Raw genomic sequence first — 17,821 nt, 5'->3', positions numbered from 1 at the left:
CACCTGGCACACTGTCCAAACAGCACACCGTTCTGTTGCCATTTACCCTGTACTGTATGTCAGGGAGGACACATAGGGCACCACAAACACACATAACACATGCCCACACACATACAGGGCAGCCCAAATACACACACGCACACACACGCACACACACACACACACACACACACACACACACACACACACACACACACACACACACACACACACACACACACACACACACACACACACACACACACACACACACGTACGCACACACACCTTCTACTTAGGCATTTCATATGGGCTTTTATAAGGACTGTTTCATCAAATTAATAAATGTATTGCTGACTATCAAGATACACCCGCCCAAAGTATTCTTGCATGCACCATTAAAGTGATTAATTGAATACCTCAAAGTGTCTACCAGAAAGCTCAGCAGATGGCCATGAGCGCAGACAGACCGAGCCAGGAACGTGCTACAGGTTTTTACAACCGGCCAGTGGCCATATGATAGTTGTCCACACAGCACAGACTTGGCCAGACTGGTCAGTGCAGGCCAAGACCTTGCATGTGCAGCTCAGGTTTGTTTGTCTACTCAGCTCCCCCTGCTGGTGCCGGGTACTCACTGCAAGACGCACTCCGGGATCTGCACGTGGTCCATGGGCACCATCTGAGCGAGCTCCTCCAGGCTCTGCACGTAACGGATCTTTTCCATGAACTTCACACTGCCGGGAGGTGATGACAACAATAACAAATGAGCTGTCAGTCGGCAGTCACGAGAGAGATATCGACGGGCAATGTGAGAATATCCACCAACTTGTCTCACGTCTACATGAATAGCCTGATAATGCACTATAGAGTCAAAGTAGCCCATTTAGTGTTCATCAGCTGTGATCTACACAAACCAAACATTGGCCTACATAAAGATCTACAATAACCTACCATGTACATACACAGAATTATTGTAGGCTAGGCTACATAAATATGCTAATAAAGCTGTATTTCTACACTTCTTAATTCCCTGAGGCTGACAGTCAAGCAGTTTATCAGAGAAAGAAACTTTTTCTTCAGCTGACCTGATGAAAGGCCTTGAAATGGCCAGAACAGTCCGGATGAACCAGGAAGGGTGAGCGATGATCAGACACTTCAGATTCTTCCGCAACCTGAGAATGACGCACAAGGGACAGATGTAGTAGTAGTAGAAGTAGTAGTAGAAGGCGGTCTAACTAGGTCACTCATCATCACACACTGATATTTAAGGCAAGCATGAAGTCACTATGAGGGGTGAGGTGGGGTGAGGGGTTAAGTCTGGTGAGAGGTAGGCTATGGCAAATTTGGCCAAATCTAACAGTTCAAAGTTCCATGCACAGCTCCTAGGTGCTGGTAATCGCAGGAGTGTTCAATACTTCAAAAGAAAGAAGTTTACCGCACACTTTCTTGACTTTATACTTGACGTTATACTCGTGCGTCATCAAGTTCACTCAGGCATAGTGTGAATGCCTGAGCGAACCTGATGAGGCCCAGAGGTGAAACGCGTTGTTCGCTCTAAATAAGCGAGCATAAAGTCAAGAAAGTGTGCGGCAAACTTCTTTCTTTTGAAGTATTGCCCAAATCTAAGTTTACAATTATTTAGCAGACGTTGGCAGGGACATCATATCAACTGGCTCAATCTGCCTTCAAATCCTGACTGCAGCATACAGTATTGGCTTATGAACAGGATCCACAACCAATGTGGCAATGTGCTTGCAATGGTACTAGACTAGAGCCTGCAATGGTAAGCCTACTTGAGACATTTTGAACGAGCATTTGCCAGAAAGTGCATATAATGGAGAGTCACCATTATGCTAATTTGGACAGAACTCCAAGGCAACACCAATATGGCTGCCTAGTGCAGGGACTTTTATACACATAGCCATATGCAGCACACAGGACTGTAGCGTAGAGTAGGGTAGAGAAGAGTAGCATTTATCAATCCAGAGGGAAATGAAGGTGTCTAGTAGCATACGTACATACATGCGTAAATACAGAATACACAAGACAGTACACACATCATTTAATTTCACACACACACACACACACACACACACACACACACACACACACACACACACACACACACACACACACACACACACACACACACACACACACACACACACACACACACACCACACATACACACACACACACACACACACACACACACACACACACACACACACACACACACACACACACACACACACTATGTCGACTATGGGATGTTACCTCCTGTCGATCATCTGGTAGCACCTCTTGAGCCAGTTGATGCCGGGCATCTTCCTGCGTGGCGTGGCCCCGTTCAGGTAAATGATCATGTAGTCCTCCGCCACCAGCAGCTCCAGGCTGCTGATCACATACCTGAGGGCAAATGGGGAATGGATTGCATTTATATAGTGCCTTTACACTCCTTCCAGCACCCAGAGCACTTTACATTGTATGCCTCACATTCACCCATTCATACTCACATTAAACAACACCTTAAAACACAGCTCTTTTGGAGGCCTTTGACTTCTAGGTCATAGACACATGGTACCTTGCTCAGGTATCTTGCTCATGGACACATCGATGGGGTCAGGCAGAGCGGAGCTCGAACCTGCAACCCTTTGGTTCCCGGTCGGCTTCTCTACCACCTGCCCCATAGGGTCCAGGGTCAGAGAGGAAAGAATAAAGAGAGCAGCAACTGCCCCTTTACGATGTCACCGTGGCGCCATTTTGGTTTTGGTAAAGCCTGTAGCCAGTGGTAGCCAGCAAGTAAACAATAATACACTTGTAGAGCTCATCAGTGTGTGGTCATTTTGAATGGTATAGATAAAAGTTACCCACCAATATAATCAGGAGGAATAGGCGTTTCATATTATTTAGGGTAATTAAGGGTAACATATAAGGGATATTTAAGGGTAACAAACATTATTTTTTAATAATATTGTTAAATAATCACCCAAATATTTAGCCTATTCGTTCCTCTCTGTCTGAGGGTCAGAGGGCACAGGGAGAAAGGTCAAGGGTGAAAGGTCGTGGTGCCAGTGACCCTTCCTTCTATCAGGACTGCCGGTCCGGCCCTCTTTGAGACTATGGTCTGACCAAGCAAACCATCTATCCGATAGATACAGGGAGAAATGAAAGAACTGATATGTATCAGTAGTATGCTAGTTTTCACAGCACTGTGTGTGTGTGTGTGTGTGTGTGTGTGTGCGTGTGTGTGTGCGTGTGTGTGTGTGTGTGTGTGTGTGTGTGTGTGTGTGTGTGTGTGTGTGTGTGTGTGTGTGTGTGTGTGTGTGTGTGTGTGCGTGTGTGTGTGCGCGCGCGCAGGGGTGTAGTGGGTGTGGTACGCGGGGGTATGCAGTCCACCCACTTCTCCTCAAGTGAGATTTAAAAAATGCTTCTGCCCATGTTTGAATACAAAAAAGGAATGAGCACACACAGCAGTATTGCAGGTGAATGACCAAACAGATGAAAACGGAGAAGCAATGACAGTAGATCAAGGACAGTAAGGGGGTTTGACATGATAAGTTGCCTAAATATTTGATGACGTTTAAAATCACGTACCCCCATGTTAAGAATCCCTACTACACCACTGCGGGCACGTGTGTGTAATTATTGTCAATGACTTATTTATATGTTAAGTTGAACTGCTTACCAGTCACCCTTCCTACTATCAGAGCAGGCATGGGTTAATGGTTCAGGCTATTAGTTTTTGCTGACTGCTATGTGGCACAAACATCTTACTGAGTGATGACCACTATTTCCTGCATCCGGTATTCACCTTTGATAATAATCCCTGGAAATTAGGAATTTTAGCGTAGAATTTTAAATTAAAATTTTAATCGTAAAGGTATCTACGCTCCGATAGATAGCATCACCCTACCCACCGCAGCCTTCCCTCCCCCTCCCTCCCTCCCTCCCTCCCCACAGCTCTTCCATGATGTCATTCTCAGTCAGACACGGAAGCCAAAGGGGGGGGGGGTGGTACGGGCACACGACACATGCCCAAGGCAACGTTGTCGTTGGCCCTTCCCAAAACAGTAGCGTTGGCCTGACGTCACTCAGTGGGTGCTGGCCGTGAGGGCCGTGTTGCTTACAGGAAGAGGTTCTCCATGATGTAGTGATAATCCGTGCAGCCGCTGTCGGGGAGATGGCAGGCTGCGAACACGATGATGGCGCTCAGGCCTTCGCCATAGTAACCTGAGTGGTAAACAAGGACAGGAGAGGAAGTGAGGTACTAGTGTTCGCACTCACTGTACTGTACGAATATGCTGCGGTCATGTGTACTCACACACACGCACACACACACGCGCGGGCGCGCGCTTGCACGCACGCACGCACGCACGCATGCACGCACGCATGCACGCACGCACGCACGCATGCACACAAACACACCACTTGAACATGTGCATAAACACATGCAAGCAAGAGTGCACACACACACACACACACACACACACACACACACACACACACACACACACACACACACACACACACACACACACACACACACACACACACACACACAAGAACACTGTCAGAGAGAGAGAGAGAGAGAGAGAGAGAGAGAGAGAGAGAGAGAGAGAGAGAGAGAGAGAGAGAGAGAGAGAGAGAGAGAGAGAGTGAGAGTGTGAGAGAGAGAGAGCGAGTGAGACAGATAGACTGACTTTGAAAGATAGAGAGAGAGACTTTGAGAGACTTAGATACTTTGAGTGCCAGGCTAAATACGATAAGCTTCAGGAATTGCAAACTCTCTTTTGGATGGATGGATGCAGTAACTGAATATGCTGGCATCAGGTACTGTTGAGGCCTTCTAGCAACTCAAATAAATACAAGCAATGATGCTTATTTCCACCACTCATTTAAGTGTCAGTTGCTTCTGTATAGTAACAGAACATTAACCTTTCAGCACATAGCTTCTGTTCATGAAAATGGTTATGACCAAGTCTTAATCTGTTACATAGCCCCATAATGCATGCCGTACCATCTGAGGGACGCAGTAATAGTCTCTGAAAGGTTAATTACCACAGTACTACTCTACTATGACATAACACAGGGCCTTTAGTAATGCACCACGACTCGGTCATTGCTACTCTGGTAAAAACAAATGTATAACGCCACGTTTTAATGGGTTAAGACTCTGTGCATTGGGAGAGTAATTGGCCAGTGCTCTCCCCTGTCCTCCTGCACGACTTAGGTACCCTGAACATGGTACCATCCCACAGCACTGCTACGTTTTGGATGCCATTGGGGGCTGCCCCCTTGCATGGGTGAGGCAGTTGTGTAATGACCAATTCGGTCTTATTCGGTGACTTAAGACTTCTTTATTGTCGCAGCAATGTCTGTATGATACAGTTAAATGTTTTCAGCACAGAGTGTATAGGCCCGTCGATGAGCCCACCCTCAGTAAGAGTAGGGTTGCCACCTGTCCCGTTTTTTCCTGATTGTCCCAGTGGGGAAAAAAGGTTCTTTTCCGCCTCCCTTTGTTTGCTGCTTCCCGACAAAGTGGGAGGAGTTCCTAATTTTTCTGAAGTTGAAAAAGGATATTTGTATTGTTCCTAGCCTGACTAGAAGCAACGCTGAAGGTGTTGCCTCACTAGGAGAGCGCGGCCTGGCTAGGCTAGCCAAAACTAGCCTGACAGGAGCATACCTGGGAGAGGAATGGGGGGTGTGGAATGGCATTCTCATGTCTGGCCAAAGGGAGGACCAGGGAACAGTTTATGCCAAGGGCCTATACGCTTTACGTCAGGGCCTGTTCAGGATGTTCTGCGGTTCTTGTGAACAGTTGATAATGGGCTGAGAGCAGCCAATGGTCAGTGTGGATGGCACCAACGGACAGGAGAAAATGGCATTGTGGTGCAGTGATTCTGAAGTCTGAAGTAAAGTTTCTCTCTCTCTCTCTCTCTCTCTCTCTCTCTCTCTCTCTCTCTCTCTCACACACACACACAGGCACACAGGCACACAGGCACACACACACACACACACACACACACACACACACACACACACACACACACACACACACACACACACACACACAGACACACACACCAAAACGATACACCACACTTCTCCCTATCCTTTCACCACTGACCTCCGTGGGTAACCACGCGCAGGTAAGGCCTGATGGCCTGCATGTCGATGCGCTGTTCCTGCTCCCCGATGATCACGGTGCGCCACAGCCGTCCCGCCCCGTCGCCCTCCTCTCCCCCCTGCCCGGCTCCGTTTCCCGGGGTCCCCTTCGCAGAGGCCACAGGGGTGTCATCTGTCAGTGAAGAGTTAGCACGTCTTACGTCAGAGGCCCCCCTCTGGCATCCCTTCTATGCCACACGGCCTCAACGCAGCCACCTCACCTTACCTCCCACCGCCATAAAACAAAGACAGCAGCACAGCACACAGTGGCCTACCAGAGGTTATGTCACTGTCAGGGTCTGTCATAATGTCCCCGCTCCTCCAGAGCCAGGGTTGAACAGAGTAGAAATAGAAGTGTTCTTAGAGATGTAATTACAACACTAGTAGTATGGTATTACTAAGTTGAAACCATGTGATATCATCCCACTAGTGTTGTAATTACATCTCTAAGAGTACTTCTGCTTCTACTGTATACAAATATGTCCAGAACAACCGCAAATGTGTGTTTTTTATTTATTGATTATTGTCCATGTTGTTATGTTGTCTTCCTTTTAGAGCCATTGCTTGCATCTATTCCTAATGTATCTTCTATTTAAACGATTTAAGCTTCATTTTGCAAATAGTTACCATGACAAACATACATCCTTTTAACACTGATAATACTTTCCGTGTTAAACTTTCCAAGCATTACTGTCATCTGCAATGTGGTGTTATGTCACTGGCAGGGTCTGTCATAATGTCCCCTCTCCTCCAGAGCCAGGGTTGAACAGAGTAGAAATAGAAGTGTTCTTAGAGATGTAATTACAACACTAATAGTTGAAACCATGTAATATCCCACTAGTGTTGTAATTACATCTCTAAGAGTACGTCTGCTTCTACTGTATACAAATATGTCCAGAACAACCGCAAATGTGTGTTTTTTATTTATTGATTATTGTCCATGTTGTTATGTGGTCTTCCTTTTAGAGCCATTGCTTGCATCTATTCCTAATGTATCTTCTATTTAAACAATTTAAGCTTCATTTGGCAAAAGCAGACAAAAAAATCTGCTAATAGTTACCATGACAAACATACATCCTTTTAACACTGATAATACTTTCCGTGTTAAACTTTCCAAGCATTACTGTCATCTGCAATGTGGTGTATGCCCATCTGTGGTAACACATGACACGTCCTGGTGGTGATTTAGAACAGTAACACGACCTCAGCCTCCCTGAACCCCTGCTGGAAGTCTGGAACTCGTCCAAGCGGTAACCACGGTACGCCAGCACGGTGCGCATGGACTGACTGACCCAACCCTGACCTCACCTTCCCATTCCAGCTCGTTGCCATTGGTGATGAACTCGAGGGAGTCCGTCTCGTCCGGCGTGTCGATGTCATCGATGTCGATGTCGGGCGTTTCCAGGAAGTCGTCGGACAGGATGGAACCTTCGCTCTGGTCTAGGGACAGGTTCATCTCCGGGGCGAGCAGAGTGCGCCGCTTCCTGCGGGAGAGGGATCCCATGTTGGACCCTGGGTGCAGAGTGCCTGCTGCTGGAGCTACACACGTGAACAGAGATGAAGGAAACAAACAGTAAAGGAAATATTTGGCCCCATTCAATGGATGTAGCATACACAGTCACTGGTCAACACTAAAAACTAAATTACATGTTTGTATAGGATATCTGTACATTTTCACATTCATCATTGACAAGAAGTGCATTGGTGGAAACATTATTCATTTTCCCCAGGAAACCATAGTGTGACACAATGTGTTCAGCTTGACATGCCTAAAGCACGTTTGAAACTTCCTACAGATACACTTTTGATAACAAATCAATTCAATCAGTTTGGCTATTAATATAATGTAAGAGTTGTCTCACAGTCGAATCCTACTGTACTCACAGGCAGTGTTGTCTGTCAGTCCACAAGAATCCCCATCCTCTGGCAAAGGCCTAGACGGAGGGGTGAAAGGGAAATAGCAAAACTTGTATGACGATGATGGAAAAAATATTAGCATTACATTATTATCATATTATACATGGTTATATTATATTATATTATATTATATTATATTATATTATATTATATTATATTATATTACATTATATCATAATACAATCAACATGTCAAAACAACATAAATGGGCAGCCACTGCTGCCACTGTGCAGTAGATTTGTATCGGCAGAAAAAAAATCCATTCTTGCCCACAGCAGTAAGGATCAGCAGTGGTCCTGAGCACACTGAAATAGGCTACACTCACCATACTATCTCTGAGGATCATTGAAAACAGGGGGTTCGGTTGGTAGAAATTGACAAGCTGAACAAGCTGATTTGGGTACTTGGAGGCACAGCAATGAACCTATTCCTATCATCCTTTTTTAGAAAAATATGTCTTCTTTGTCTTCTTTGAGAAAAAATACCCAGTGTTCTAAAAGCAAGTGACGACCAAGCCAATTTGATTTTTTTTTTTTTAAATGGCCATCTCGGATTGGATCTTTACGGACATGACAGGTAATTTAAGTGAAGTGAAAACGTTTGAACGAGGCTCAATGGGATTCTATAAAAACCATAATGAAGACTGGGTATGAGGAATTGTGAGAGAAAGGAGTGCATAATCGCAAAAAAAGAGGATAGTATTGGAGTCTACTAGCGTGTTATTTCTCAGCCAATGAGGGAAAGAACAATCAGACAGCTGCTGAAGACAACAGTAATTATGAAGATACCCGGGGGAGTTTTCGCTCAAACAGAGCCTGACAACATGTTTTGTGTGAGTAGGCGGGACACGCTGTGATATCCTAAATATCAGCCCTGCGCCCGAAGACACACAGATTACATCCAACGCTGGCTTCAGAAGCATGTCTTGTCATGGGAGGCAAACGAGAAAACACAAGTCACTGACAGCAGCACAGATAGAGAGCTCAGGAGGGGGAATACAAGGGTCTGCTAAAAATATTTACACTTCATCTTAATTAACTGTTAACATTCACACCAGTTACCTGTTGCTTTTGCGCGTGTGCGCCTGTGTGCGTGTGTGTGTGTGTGTGCGTGCGTGTGTGTGTCTGTGTGTGCGTGCGTCTGTGTGTATGTGTGTGTGTGTGTGTTTGCTCACAGCATGTGAGTGGGTGGCAAGAATTCATAGTGTGTGTCTGTGTGTACATGTACGTGTACGTGTGTGTGTGTGCGTGTGTGTGTGTGTGTGTGTGTGTGTGTGTGTGTGTGTGTTTGCTCACAGCATGTGAGTGGGTGCCAAGAATTCTTATTTAGTGTGTGTGTGTGTGTGTGTGTGTGTGTGTGTGTGTGTGTGTGTGTGTGTGTGTGTGTGTGTGTGTGTGTGTGTGTGTGTGTGTGTGTGTACGTGTACATGTACGTGTGTGTGTGTGTGTGTGTGTGTGTGTGTGTGTGTGTGTGTGTGTGTGTGTGTGTGTGTGTGTGTGTGTGTGTGAGTGAGTGTCCTGTCCTACATGTGCAAAGGCTGCGTGCAGCAGTGGGAGGGCAGACAGGGTAGAGAGCGACCCTTTAATGACCGCCCTATCACAACCTCTCCAGATACGACGCCATTTACAACTCACTGAACTCTCTGAAAAGTGCTAATTTTCTAATCCTTCAACCACTCTCAAACCCCCAACACCACCCCACACCACCCCTACCCCGAGCCACATCCCTCTCTACTTTATCTCTCTCTCCATGCCTTTCTCTTCTCCCCCCTTCTCTAATCAAAAGCCTCTTTGCCGTCTTCCTTCAAAAATGTGTCTTCCAATTGTGCCTCAGCTCAGAGTTGAGCACCAGAGAAGAGGTCTCTTGTGCGTGGTGATGTGCAGACAGCTAATTCTGGCCCCATTTCCTGACACGGAGTGCCAGTATAGGCAATGATCCTGGCTCTGTGCTGTGTTGCCACTCCATTGCTGAAGTCTGACTGAGCAGAGCAGTAACAACAACAACAACAACAACGCAGGTCTCCTGTTGTTGCTCCGCTGGCTCCCCTCAGGCCGTAAACAATTATCGGGTGTTGAGTTATTTGGTGTCCCATTATAAAAGATTTTCTTTCAGAGTCAGTATTCTTCAGTGGCCCTCAACAAACAAACCCATTTGACCACGGATTAATAACATTGTAAACGGTAAAACTAAAGTCTTCCTCCTGCTGACATCCTCTTGCAGGCTTCGTGTGGTCTTGGCAGTAGGTGCCAGCAGTAGACAGCTATGGGCAATTTGACGAGATTCCAAATCACCAAAGATTCTAGAGTAGAAAGCCTAGCGCTCAAGAATCTTTTATCCAAACATTATTTAGAAGAGGAACAGCTTTGGAACGGTGCAGCCCGCATAGTTCTTGAGTTATAGGCTACTACGCTATGTATTATTGGGTAGTATTAAATTAATAATAATAATAGTTGTGATGAACTGTTCAAAGGACTCATTAAGAAGGTTAAATATCCTAAATAAATATCACTGAATCATATAACTGATTTTGTTAACATAGCCACTTATTATAATAGAAGCACACTGCACTCAGATATGGGAGTCTTTGTGTCCTCTGGTTCTTCGAGGAATAGCCACTACTGCCAAGTCCGTCTAACAACAGGGAGATTAATTAATGGACTAAACTGGGTGATGCTAATGGAGTTACTCTATTGGATTATTCGCCATTAGATCATGATGGAACCTCATGTGCCATTACAAGCCTGCCAAGAGTGTTTCCTGGAGATTTTATGTTGATGGTTGTACATACAGATTGTTTTATTTTATATTCTGCATGGTTATGAATACTATTATAATAATAACAATAACAATAACAATAATAATAATAATAATAATAATAATAATAATAATAATAATAATAATAATAATAATAATATTTTATTAATAATAATAATAGTTATTTTGAGTACAGAGTATTGGCTGCAGTCCCTGGAGCAGTGTGGGTTTAGGTGCCTTGCTCAAGGGCTCCTCAGCCATGAAGTGAAATAGGGAGTGAAAGGATCTAAAGCTCACCTCCTTAACCACTACCACGGCTGCATGGACCTATTCGTAATAATTGTAGTGGTAGTAAAAAAAGTAATATTTTTACCATACGGTAAGTATTAACAAATTCCTTTGTGGAAGTTGACTTTAGGTGTTAATATTTTGCCAGAGTATCGGCTCCTCCTCACACCCACGGCCATAATCACCCCCCGCTCCTCATTCTCATGGGGCACCGCCGCCTTTCTTCTCTATCTGTCCCGTAAGTGTTTAACCTGGCAGTCGCTTCGCTATCACAGTTTATGACTTCCTTCGAAAGTGCTGTAAAACGTGTTGAAATCTCACTATCGGGTGATGAGAGATCTGGATTTATGCTGCAGTGATGGCCTATGAAACAGTTGCCATAAAAACCATTAGACGCTCTCTCTTTCTCTCACTCTGTCTTTCTCTGTCTTTCTCTCTCTTTCTCTCTCTCTGTCTTTCTCTTTCTCTCTCTCTCTCTCTCTGTCTCTCTCTCTCCCTCTCTCTCTCTCTCTCTCTCTCTCTCTCTCTCTCTCTCTCTCTCTCTCTCTCTCTCTCTCTGTCTCTCTCTCTGTTTCTCTCTCTCTCTGTCTCTCAATGTCATATAACCACCAAGGCTCATTACCCATTGGCAGCAGATAGAAGATAGGATTTAGTATTTCCTTGAAGCGTTACAGCATGATGGCTAATTTGGTTACATTGCCATCGCGGTAGATGTCTTGCTTGGTGTCTGCAGGCGTAGGCCTGGGCCGTACTGTCACCATCGCTACCCCCTCTCTCCTCTCTCATACTGAATGTCCCATTACTATCCACTTGTTTTCCCCTTTAACGTTGCAGATGTATGTGCAATTGTAGCGTTTCTCACAGAGGTGTCAAAAGTAAAAATGAAAGTAAATCCAAGTACAACACTAGCTCATGATATTACATTGTTCATTTACTCCATTGTACCTAATGGTAGATACACTTTGTTGTTACTGAAAAACATTGAAAACCTAACATGAACACACCACAAAACCTGATCCAACCAGCGCAGTCAGCTAATCGTAAGACAAACACAATTCTGGTTATTACTCAGATAAGATACCAGTGTTAAAGTGTGTTTCTTTTTTTACTTTTACTTTTGACACCTTTGGTTTCTCAATACTTTCAGGAGTGAGGGAAGTGCTTAAAATCCCTTCAGATGTCCCCTTAAATAGGAGTAAGGATGGGTCGACCATGAACTATGAACAGTGTGGAAGATGAACCAGTGAAATTGTCTCTGTCTTGATGTCTTGTCTTTTTTATACTTACTCTGTCTTACTGTCTCTGTCTCTCTCTGTCTCTCTCTGTCTCTGTCTGTCTGTCTGTCTGTCTGTCTGTCTGTCTGTCTGTCTCTCTCTCTCTCTCTCTCTCTCTCTCTCTCTCTCTATCTCTCTCTCTCTCTCTCTCTCTCTCTCTCTCTCTCTCTCTCTCTCTCTCACACACACACAGACATACACACACACACACACACACACACACACGCACACACACACACACACACACACACACACACACACACACACACACACACACACACACACACACACACACACACACACACACACACACACACACACACGAGTAATGAGACACAATCATGCTCTCACGCTCAGGCAAACACACCAAATGCATGTAATGTTCTATATAGGATCTATAGGAATATCCATACACATCATCTTCTTTATATGCATGGATGGATGATTGAATGGATGGATGATACACTTACACAGTAAAATATGAATAAATAAACACAGACACAGACACAGACACAGACACACACTATCATGTGTGTGATGTGTGTGTGTGTGTCTGTGTGTGTGTATGGGGTGAGTGGCGGGCGTACCGAGGGAAGTCCTCATCCTGCCACTCGTCCTTGACCTCCATGTTCTCCATGCGTAAGGTCGCCTCGGCCGTACCCATCCTCACCTCCAGGGGTCACTGAGGAGGAGGAGGAGGTAGAGAGAGAGAGAGAGAGAGAGAGAGAGAGAGAGAGAGAGAGAGAGAGAGAGAGAGAGAGAGAGAGAGAGAGAGAGATCGAGATCTGTTTGAGCCGAGGACATGACACGACTTTGGAACATAGCATTGATTTGAAATATGATCATCATTATTCTCACCTACGATGTGTTACTTGTACTCCAGTGTGACAAAATATAATTTGATCTACAACATGTAACAGGAAAAGAAGGTTAACAGGCAGCTGCAGTAAATTCACAGCAGCACTTTTTAGACTAAACATGCTCCCGTGCATTTAATATCCTTGGGGATTTTGTTTTAAGTAGGCCTACGTATCTCTACTGCTGTAACTCAGGCATATTATTATTGTTAATAATAATACATTTTAGTTATAGTGCTTTTCAAGGTACCCAAGAACACTTAACAGGACTTAATGTTAAAATTGCAGCTTGTTAAAACAAGATAGGCAGTAAAACAGCAGAAAGAAACAAAAGTCCGCAACATGTACAAAAAAAAAATTCACATGCTCCCTAATGGCCATTTAATGCTCTGATTCCATCCCATTGATGGGTGCCGTTAGGTGCATCTGATGCATGGAGGACTTGTCTTCATGTTTTTGTCTACAATATGTACTGTACATTGCATTTATATACATGCAGCGTTATTGGCTAAGGGATCCATTGCGTCCGTCAAAGACCATTTTGACAAAGACAATGGAGCCATTGGAAGGAACAGACCCTCAATGATTTTTGGGATTTCCCCTTGAAAAGTCAATGACAGATCAGTCGGTGTGAAGTGGTCGCACAAGGTGATTTGTGATGTAGCTGGTGGAGCCATGCTTTGCGAGTGGTCAGTGAGTGCTGAAGTAAGGCAAAGTAATTGAACACGTGACCAGCTCAGAATGTAGATCAGGATGACTATTATTAGGTGTTGATGTAATAACTTTAAGTAGAACTGCTGGCACGCACAGCACAGATGTATACACACAGACAAGGTGAACAGAACAGTGAGACGCAATAGTGGCCCCTAGAGGCGTAGATGGTCATTGTATAATTAACATTGTGTGTGTGTGTGTGTGTGTGTGTGTGTGTGTGTGTGTGTGTGTGTGTGTGTGTGTGTGTGTGTGTGTGTGTGTGTGTGTGTGTGTGTGTGTGGGTGGGTGTGTGTGTACGTGTGTGTGTGTACGTGTGTGTGTGTACGTGTGCATTCGTGCCTGTGTAAGAGAGTGTGTGTTTCTACTGTATGTACGTGAAACTGGCCGTGTGGAGGAACAGACTGCCCTGTGTGTGTGTGTGTGTGTGTGTGTGTGTGTGTGTGTGTGTGTGTGTGTGTGTGTGTGTGTGCACGCGCGCATGCATGCATGCGTGCGTGCATTGTGTGTGTGCAGGCACTGCCCAGTTAAAAGCACAGCAGCCCCGGGGCATCTCTCTCCCCTGATGCATAGTGGCTGAGGAACAAATAACAACAAATAACCCCGTGCTGCACTCACAAGCAGGTCACGACCACAGAGCAGGGCTGGACTGGAACCAAAAACGGACCTGGGCATTTTTTGGCAAAGACTAGCCCCTCACACAACCCCCCATTGAGCTATTTTTATATTATAATTGGCTCAGTCCACTGTCTGGACTGAAAGGCCACCCCATCTAAATTGTAGGCTGGTCTTTGAGGGAAAAAAACAACAAAAACAAAACAAAAAAGGCATCAGAGAGTGTCGGCCCACCGGAAAAATACCCTATACACCGAGTTACCAATCCAGCCCTTCCAGAGAGGGAGGCTGAACATGGCAGACAGTAGCCAATAACAATCATTCAAAAATGATTAAATTTAACATCGCTTTGAACCCAGGGAACAAGACATGGCTTTTGTCTAACATTTTCTATTTGGTAGCACATGAATTTGTTATTGTTACTGATTGTCGTCATGCACATACTGTATAGCCGGCACAAACACAGTCAGCACTATCTTAAAGGTGAACTGTGTGTAGGATGGTGGCCAAAGTAGGTATTGTAACTATGCTGCTCATTGAAACTGTGCTGTCTATTGCCAAATGTGTTCTTTTCACAAATATGTACTAAATAATGAATTAATATTTACTAGACCAAAGACCAAAGTACAGTAAGTTTTGCAGCTAAAAATGTATATTTATGGAGTTCAAAATGGTGGACAATGGACAAGATTCCCCCTATCTTGAATGAAAAGTGCAATTCTTCCAATGATAAAGAATTCTTAGAATTTGATGGCAGTGGTATGCATGGAAAAGGTAGCATTTGTGATAAATGGGCAGCAGGAATTATGCAAAAAAAAATCTACTAAAAATATGATATAGAGCAGCTTTAAGGACTGATCTTTCACACATCATATATTCCACCACTGATGACTCAAATATGTGCTGCACCACATGCATGCAAGCGTGTGAAGTGTGCTGTGTTTTATATGCTGTGGTGACGTCAGTCAGCATGCATGACACGAGGGGGATTAATAAAGGCTATAGCTACACAGCTAACAGTGTTTCTCAACAGGGGTTTTACAGCCCCCTAAGGGGCATTGGGGAGCCTTAGAGAGGGCGTTGAAAATGAGGGGGGCAGTGCTTAATTGCCATTTGGTTGCATTAGTCTATTTCATTTTTGCAATACTACGGGGGTGTTGACAGACTTATGATGTGGTCGAGGGGGCATTGGGAGGCTTATGATGAGGTCCAGGGGATGCTCATTTAAAAAAGGTTGAGAACCAGTGAGCTATACTGTAGCTGTGGTCAGTCGTCACTCGTCAGACCAGCTGAACATCTACCGTACATGGAGGCAGCACATGGCCACAGCCACACAGATGGTAGCCTATAAACACTTACACGCACGCACACACACGCACGCATGCACGCACACACACACACCAACACATACACACACACGGACACATACTCTCTCGCTCTCTGTCTCTCCCTCTCTCTCACACACACACACAGTACACACACACACAAAGTAGTACACACACACACACACACACATACACACACACAAACACAATACACACACGGACACATACTCTCTTGCTCTGTTTCTCCCTCTCTCTCACACACACACACACACACACACACACACACACACACACACACACACACACACACACACACACACACACACACACACACATACACACACACAAACACAATACACACACGGACACATACTCTCTTGCTCTGTTTCTCCCTCTCTCTCACACACACACACACACACAGTACACACACACACACACAGTAGTACACACAAAGTAGTACACACACACACACACACACACACACTTATCTTCCTCTCTGTCATCCTCCTCACACATGAGTAATGAGACACAATCATGCTCTCACGGTCAAACAAACACACCATATGCATGTAATGTTCTATATACTGTAGGATCTATAGGAATATCCATACACATCATCTTCTTTATATGCTGTGATATAACGAGAGGCTACACGGCTCTCAGCGGTACAGTTCAAACAGTGCAAGGACACAAGTTTCAAATTAAAGGGTTTTTAATGTTGCTCAGAGGGATTAACAGAAAAGGTATTCTTAAATTCAAAAGTCAAAATAAGGATTTCTCTTCTCAATGCTCAACATAAACAATGTCTCTTTTCTGTAGAAAGGTGAAATCAAAAGTTTCTTTTCAACACATCCTCTTCTCCATAAACAAACGGTTCTTCTTTTCAGTCTTTTCAAAGTTCTCACCGATACAGTGCTTTCTCCACAGGGTGCAGTCACAGAGGTAAGTAGTCCAGGTAAGTAATTCCTTTAAGAAGTCATTTCCAGCAGAAGTCCATCCGCTCAGAAAAGGAGAGCACAACCTTCTTTGCTGCTTCCCAAACTCCTTCTCCTATTGTCTCTGTGTAGAGAGTGTTTCACAGAACCGCCACCTAATCAGGCCCTTCTCAGCTCCAGCTGAGTGCTGCAATCAGTGACTGCAGCTGTGCTGCAACATACAGTTGAGGTGCAATTTCACATTCCGCCACAAGATGGAGCCACTGAGTTGAGGTGCAGTCTCACACGCCACCACCAGATGGGGCCAGGGCCAGTGGTGGTTGGAGCCATCGCAGTGGGATGTAGCGTCCCTCTAGGATGCGGCCTCTCGTGATATCACACATCCTCCCCCTTGGGACAGACGTCCCCGTCGGGCTGGAGGAGGCGAAGAGGGCGTCTCGCCGGGACAGAGCATCCACGTTTCCATGACGTTTGCCTGCCCTGTGAAGAACAGCAAAGTTAAAAGCTTGTAAACTTAAAAACCATCTGGTGATCCTACCATTGGTTTCCTTGTTCCTAGCCATCCATTGTAGAGGTGCATGGTCTGACACCACTGTGAAGCGCCGGCCCAGGAGGTAGTAGCGCATGGATTCTAGGGCCCAGGTGATGGCGAGGCATTCCTTCTCCACGGTGGAGTAATTCTTCTCCCTTGGGAGTAGCGTCCTGCTCAGGTAGAGAATTGGATGCTCCTCACCTTCATGTACTTGTGCGAGAACAGCCCCCAGACCCACCTCCGAGGCATCTGTCTGGACAATGAAGTCCCTCTTAAAGTCTGGAGCCATCAGGACTGGTCCGGAGCACAGGGCTCGCTTGAGGTCGTTGAAGGCCGCCTCCGCTGCAGGGTCCCACTTCACCATCCTTGAGTGGCGTTTGGTTGTCAGCTGCGTCAGGGGGGCTGCAATGGTAGCAAAGTTTGCAATGAATCGCCTGTAGTATCCCGCCAGACCCAGAAAGGATCT

At 45.2% G+C, this 17,821-nt stretch overlaps 1 protein-coding gene across 1 annotated transcript in view; it reads right to left on the bottom strand.

Moving 5' to 3' along the window:
• Positions 1-13,044, bottom strand: part of atcayb (ATCAY kinesin light chain interacting caytaxin b) — a 20,720-nt gene extending 7,676 nt beyond the window's left edge. The window contains exons 1-8 of the mRNA XM_063218568.1: positions 12,968-13,044; positions 8,032-8,081; positions 7,456-7,686; positions 6,110-6,280; positions 4,110-4,212; positions 2,257-2,388; positions 1,065-1,151; positions 615-713 (exon numbers count right to left, since the gene is read on the bottom strand). Of these exons, the coding sequence (XP_063074638.1) occupies positions 615-713; positions 1,065-1,151; positions 2,257-2,388; positions 4,110-4,212; positions 6,110-6,280; positions 7,456-7,686; positions 8,032-8,081; positions 12,968-13,044 (950 nt within the window). The remainder of the gene's footprint in view (positions 1-614; positions 714-1,064; positions 1,152-2,256; positions 2,389-4,109; positions 4,213-6,109; positions 6,281-7,455; positions 7,687-8,031; positions 8,082-12,967) is intronic.
• Positions 13,045-17,821: the final 4,777 nt, after the last annotated feature.

The sequence above is a fragment of the Engraulis encrasicolus genome, chromosome 16 (assembly GCF_034702125.1).
Source record: "Engraulis encrasicolus isolate BLACKSEA-1 chromosome 16, IST_EnEncr_1.0, whole genome shotgun sequence".
NCBI classification, from domain to species: Eukaryota; Metazoa; Chordata; class Actinopteri; order Clupeiformes; family Engraulidae; genus Engraulis; species Engraulis encrasicolus.
The sequence above is the reverse complement of the archived record's forward strand: the minus strand, read 5'-3'. Positions and strand labels throughout refer to the sequence as shown.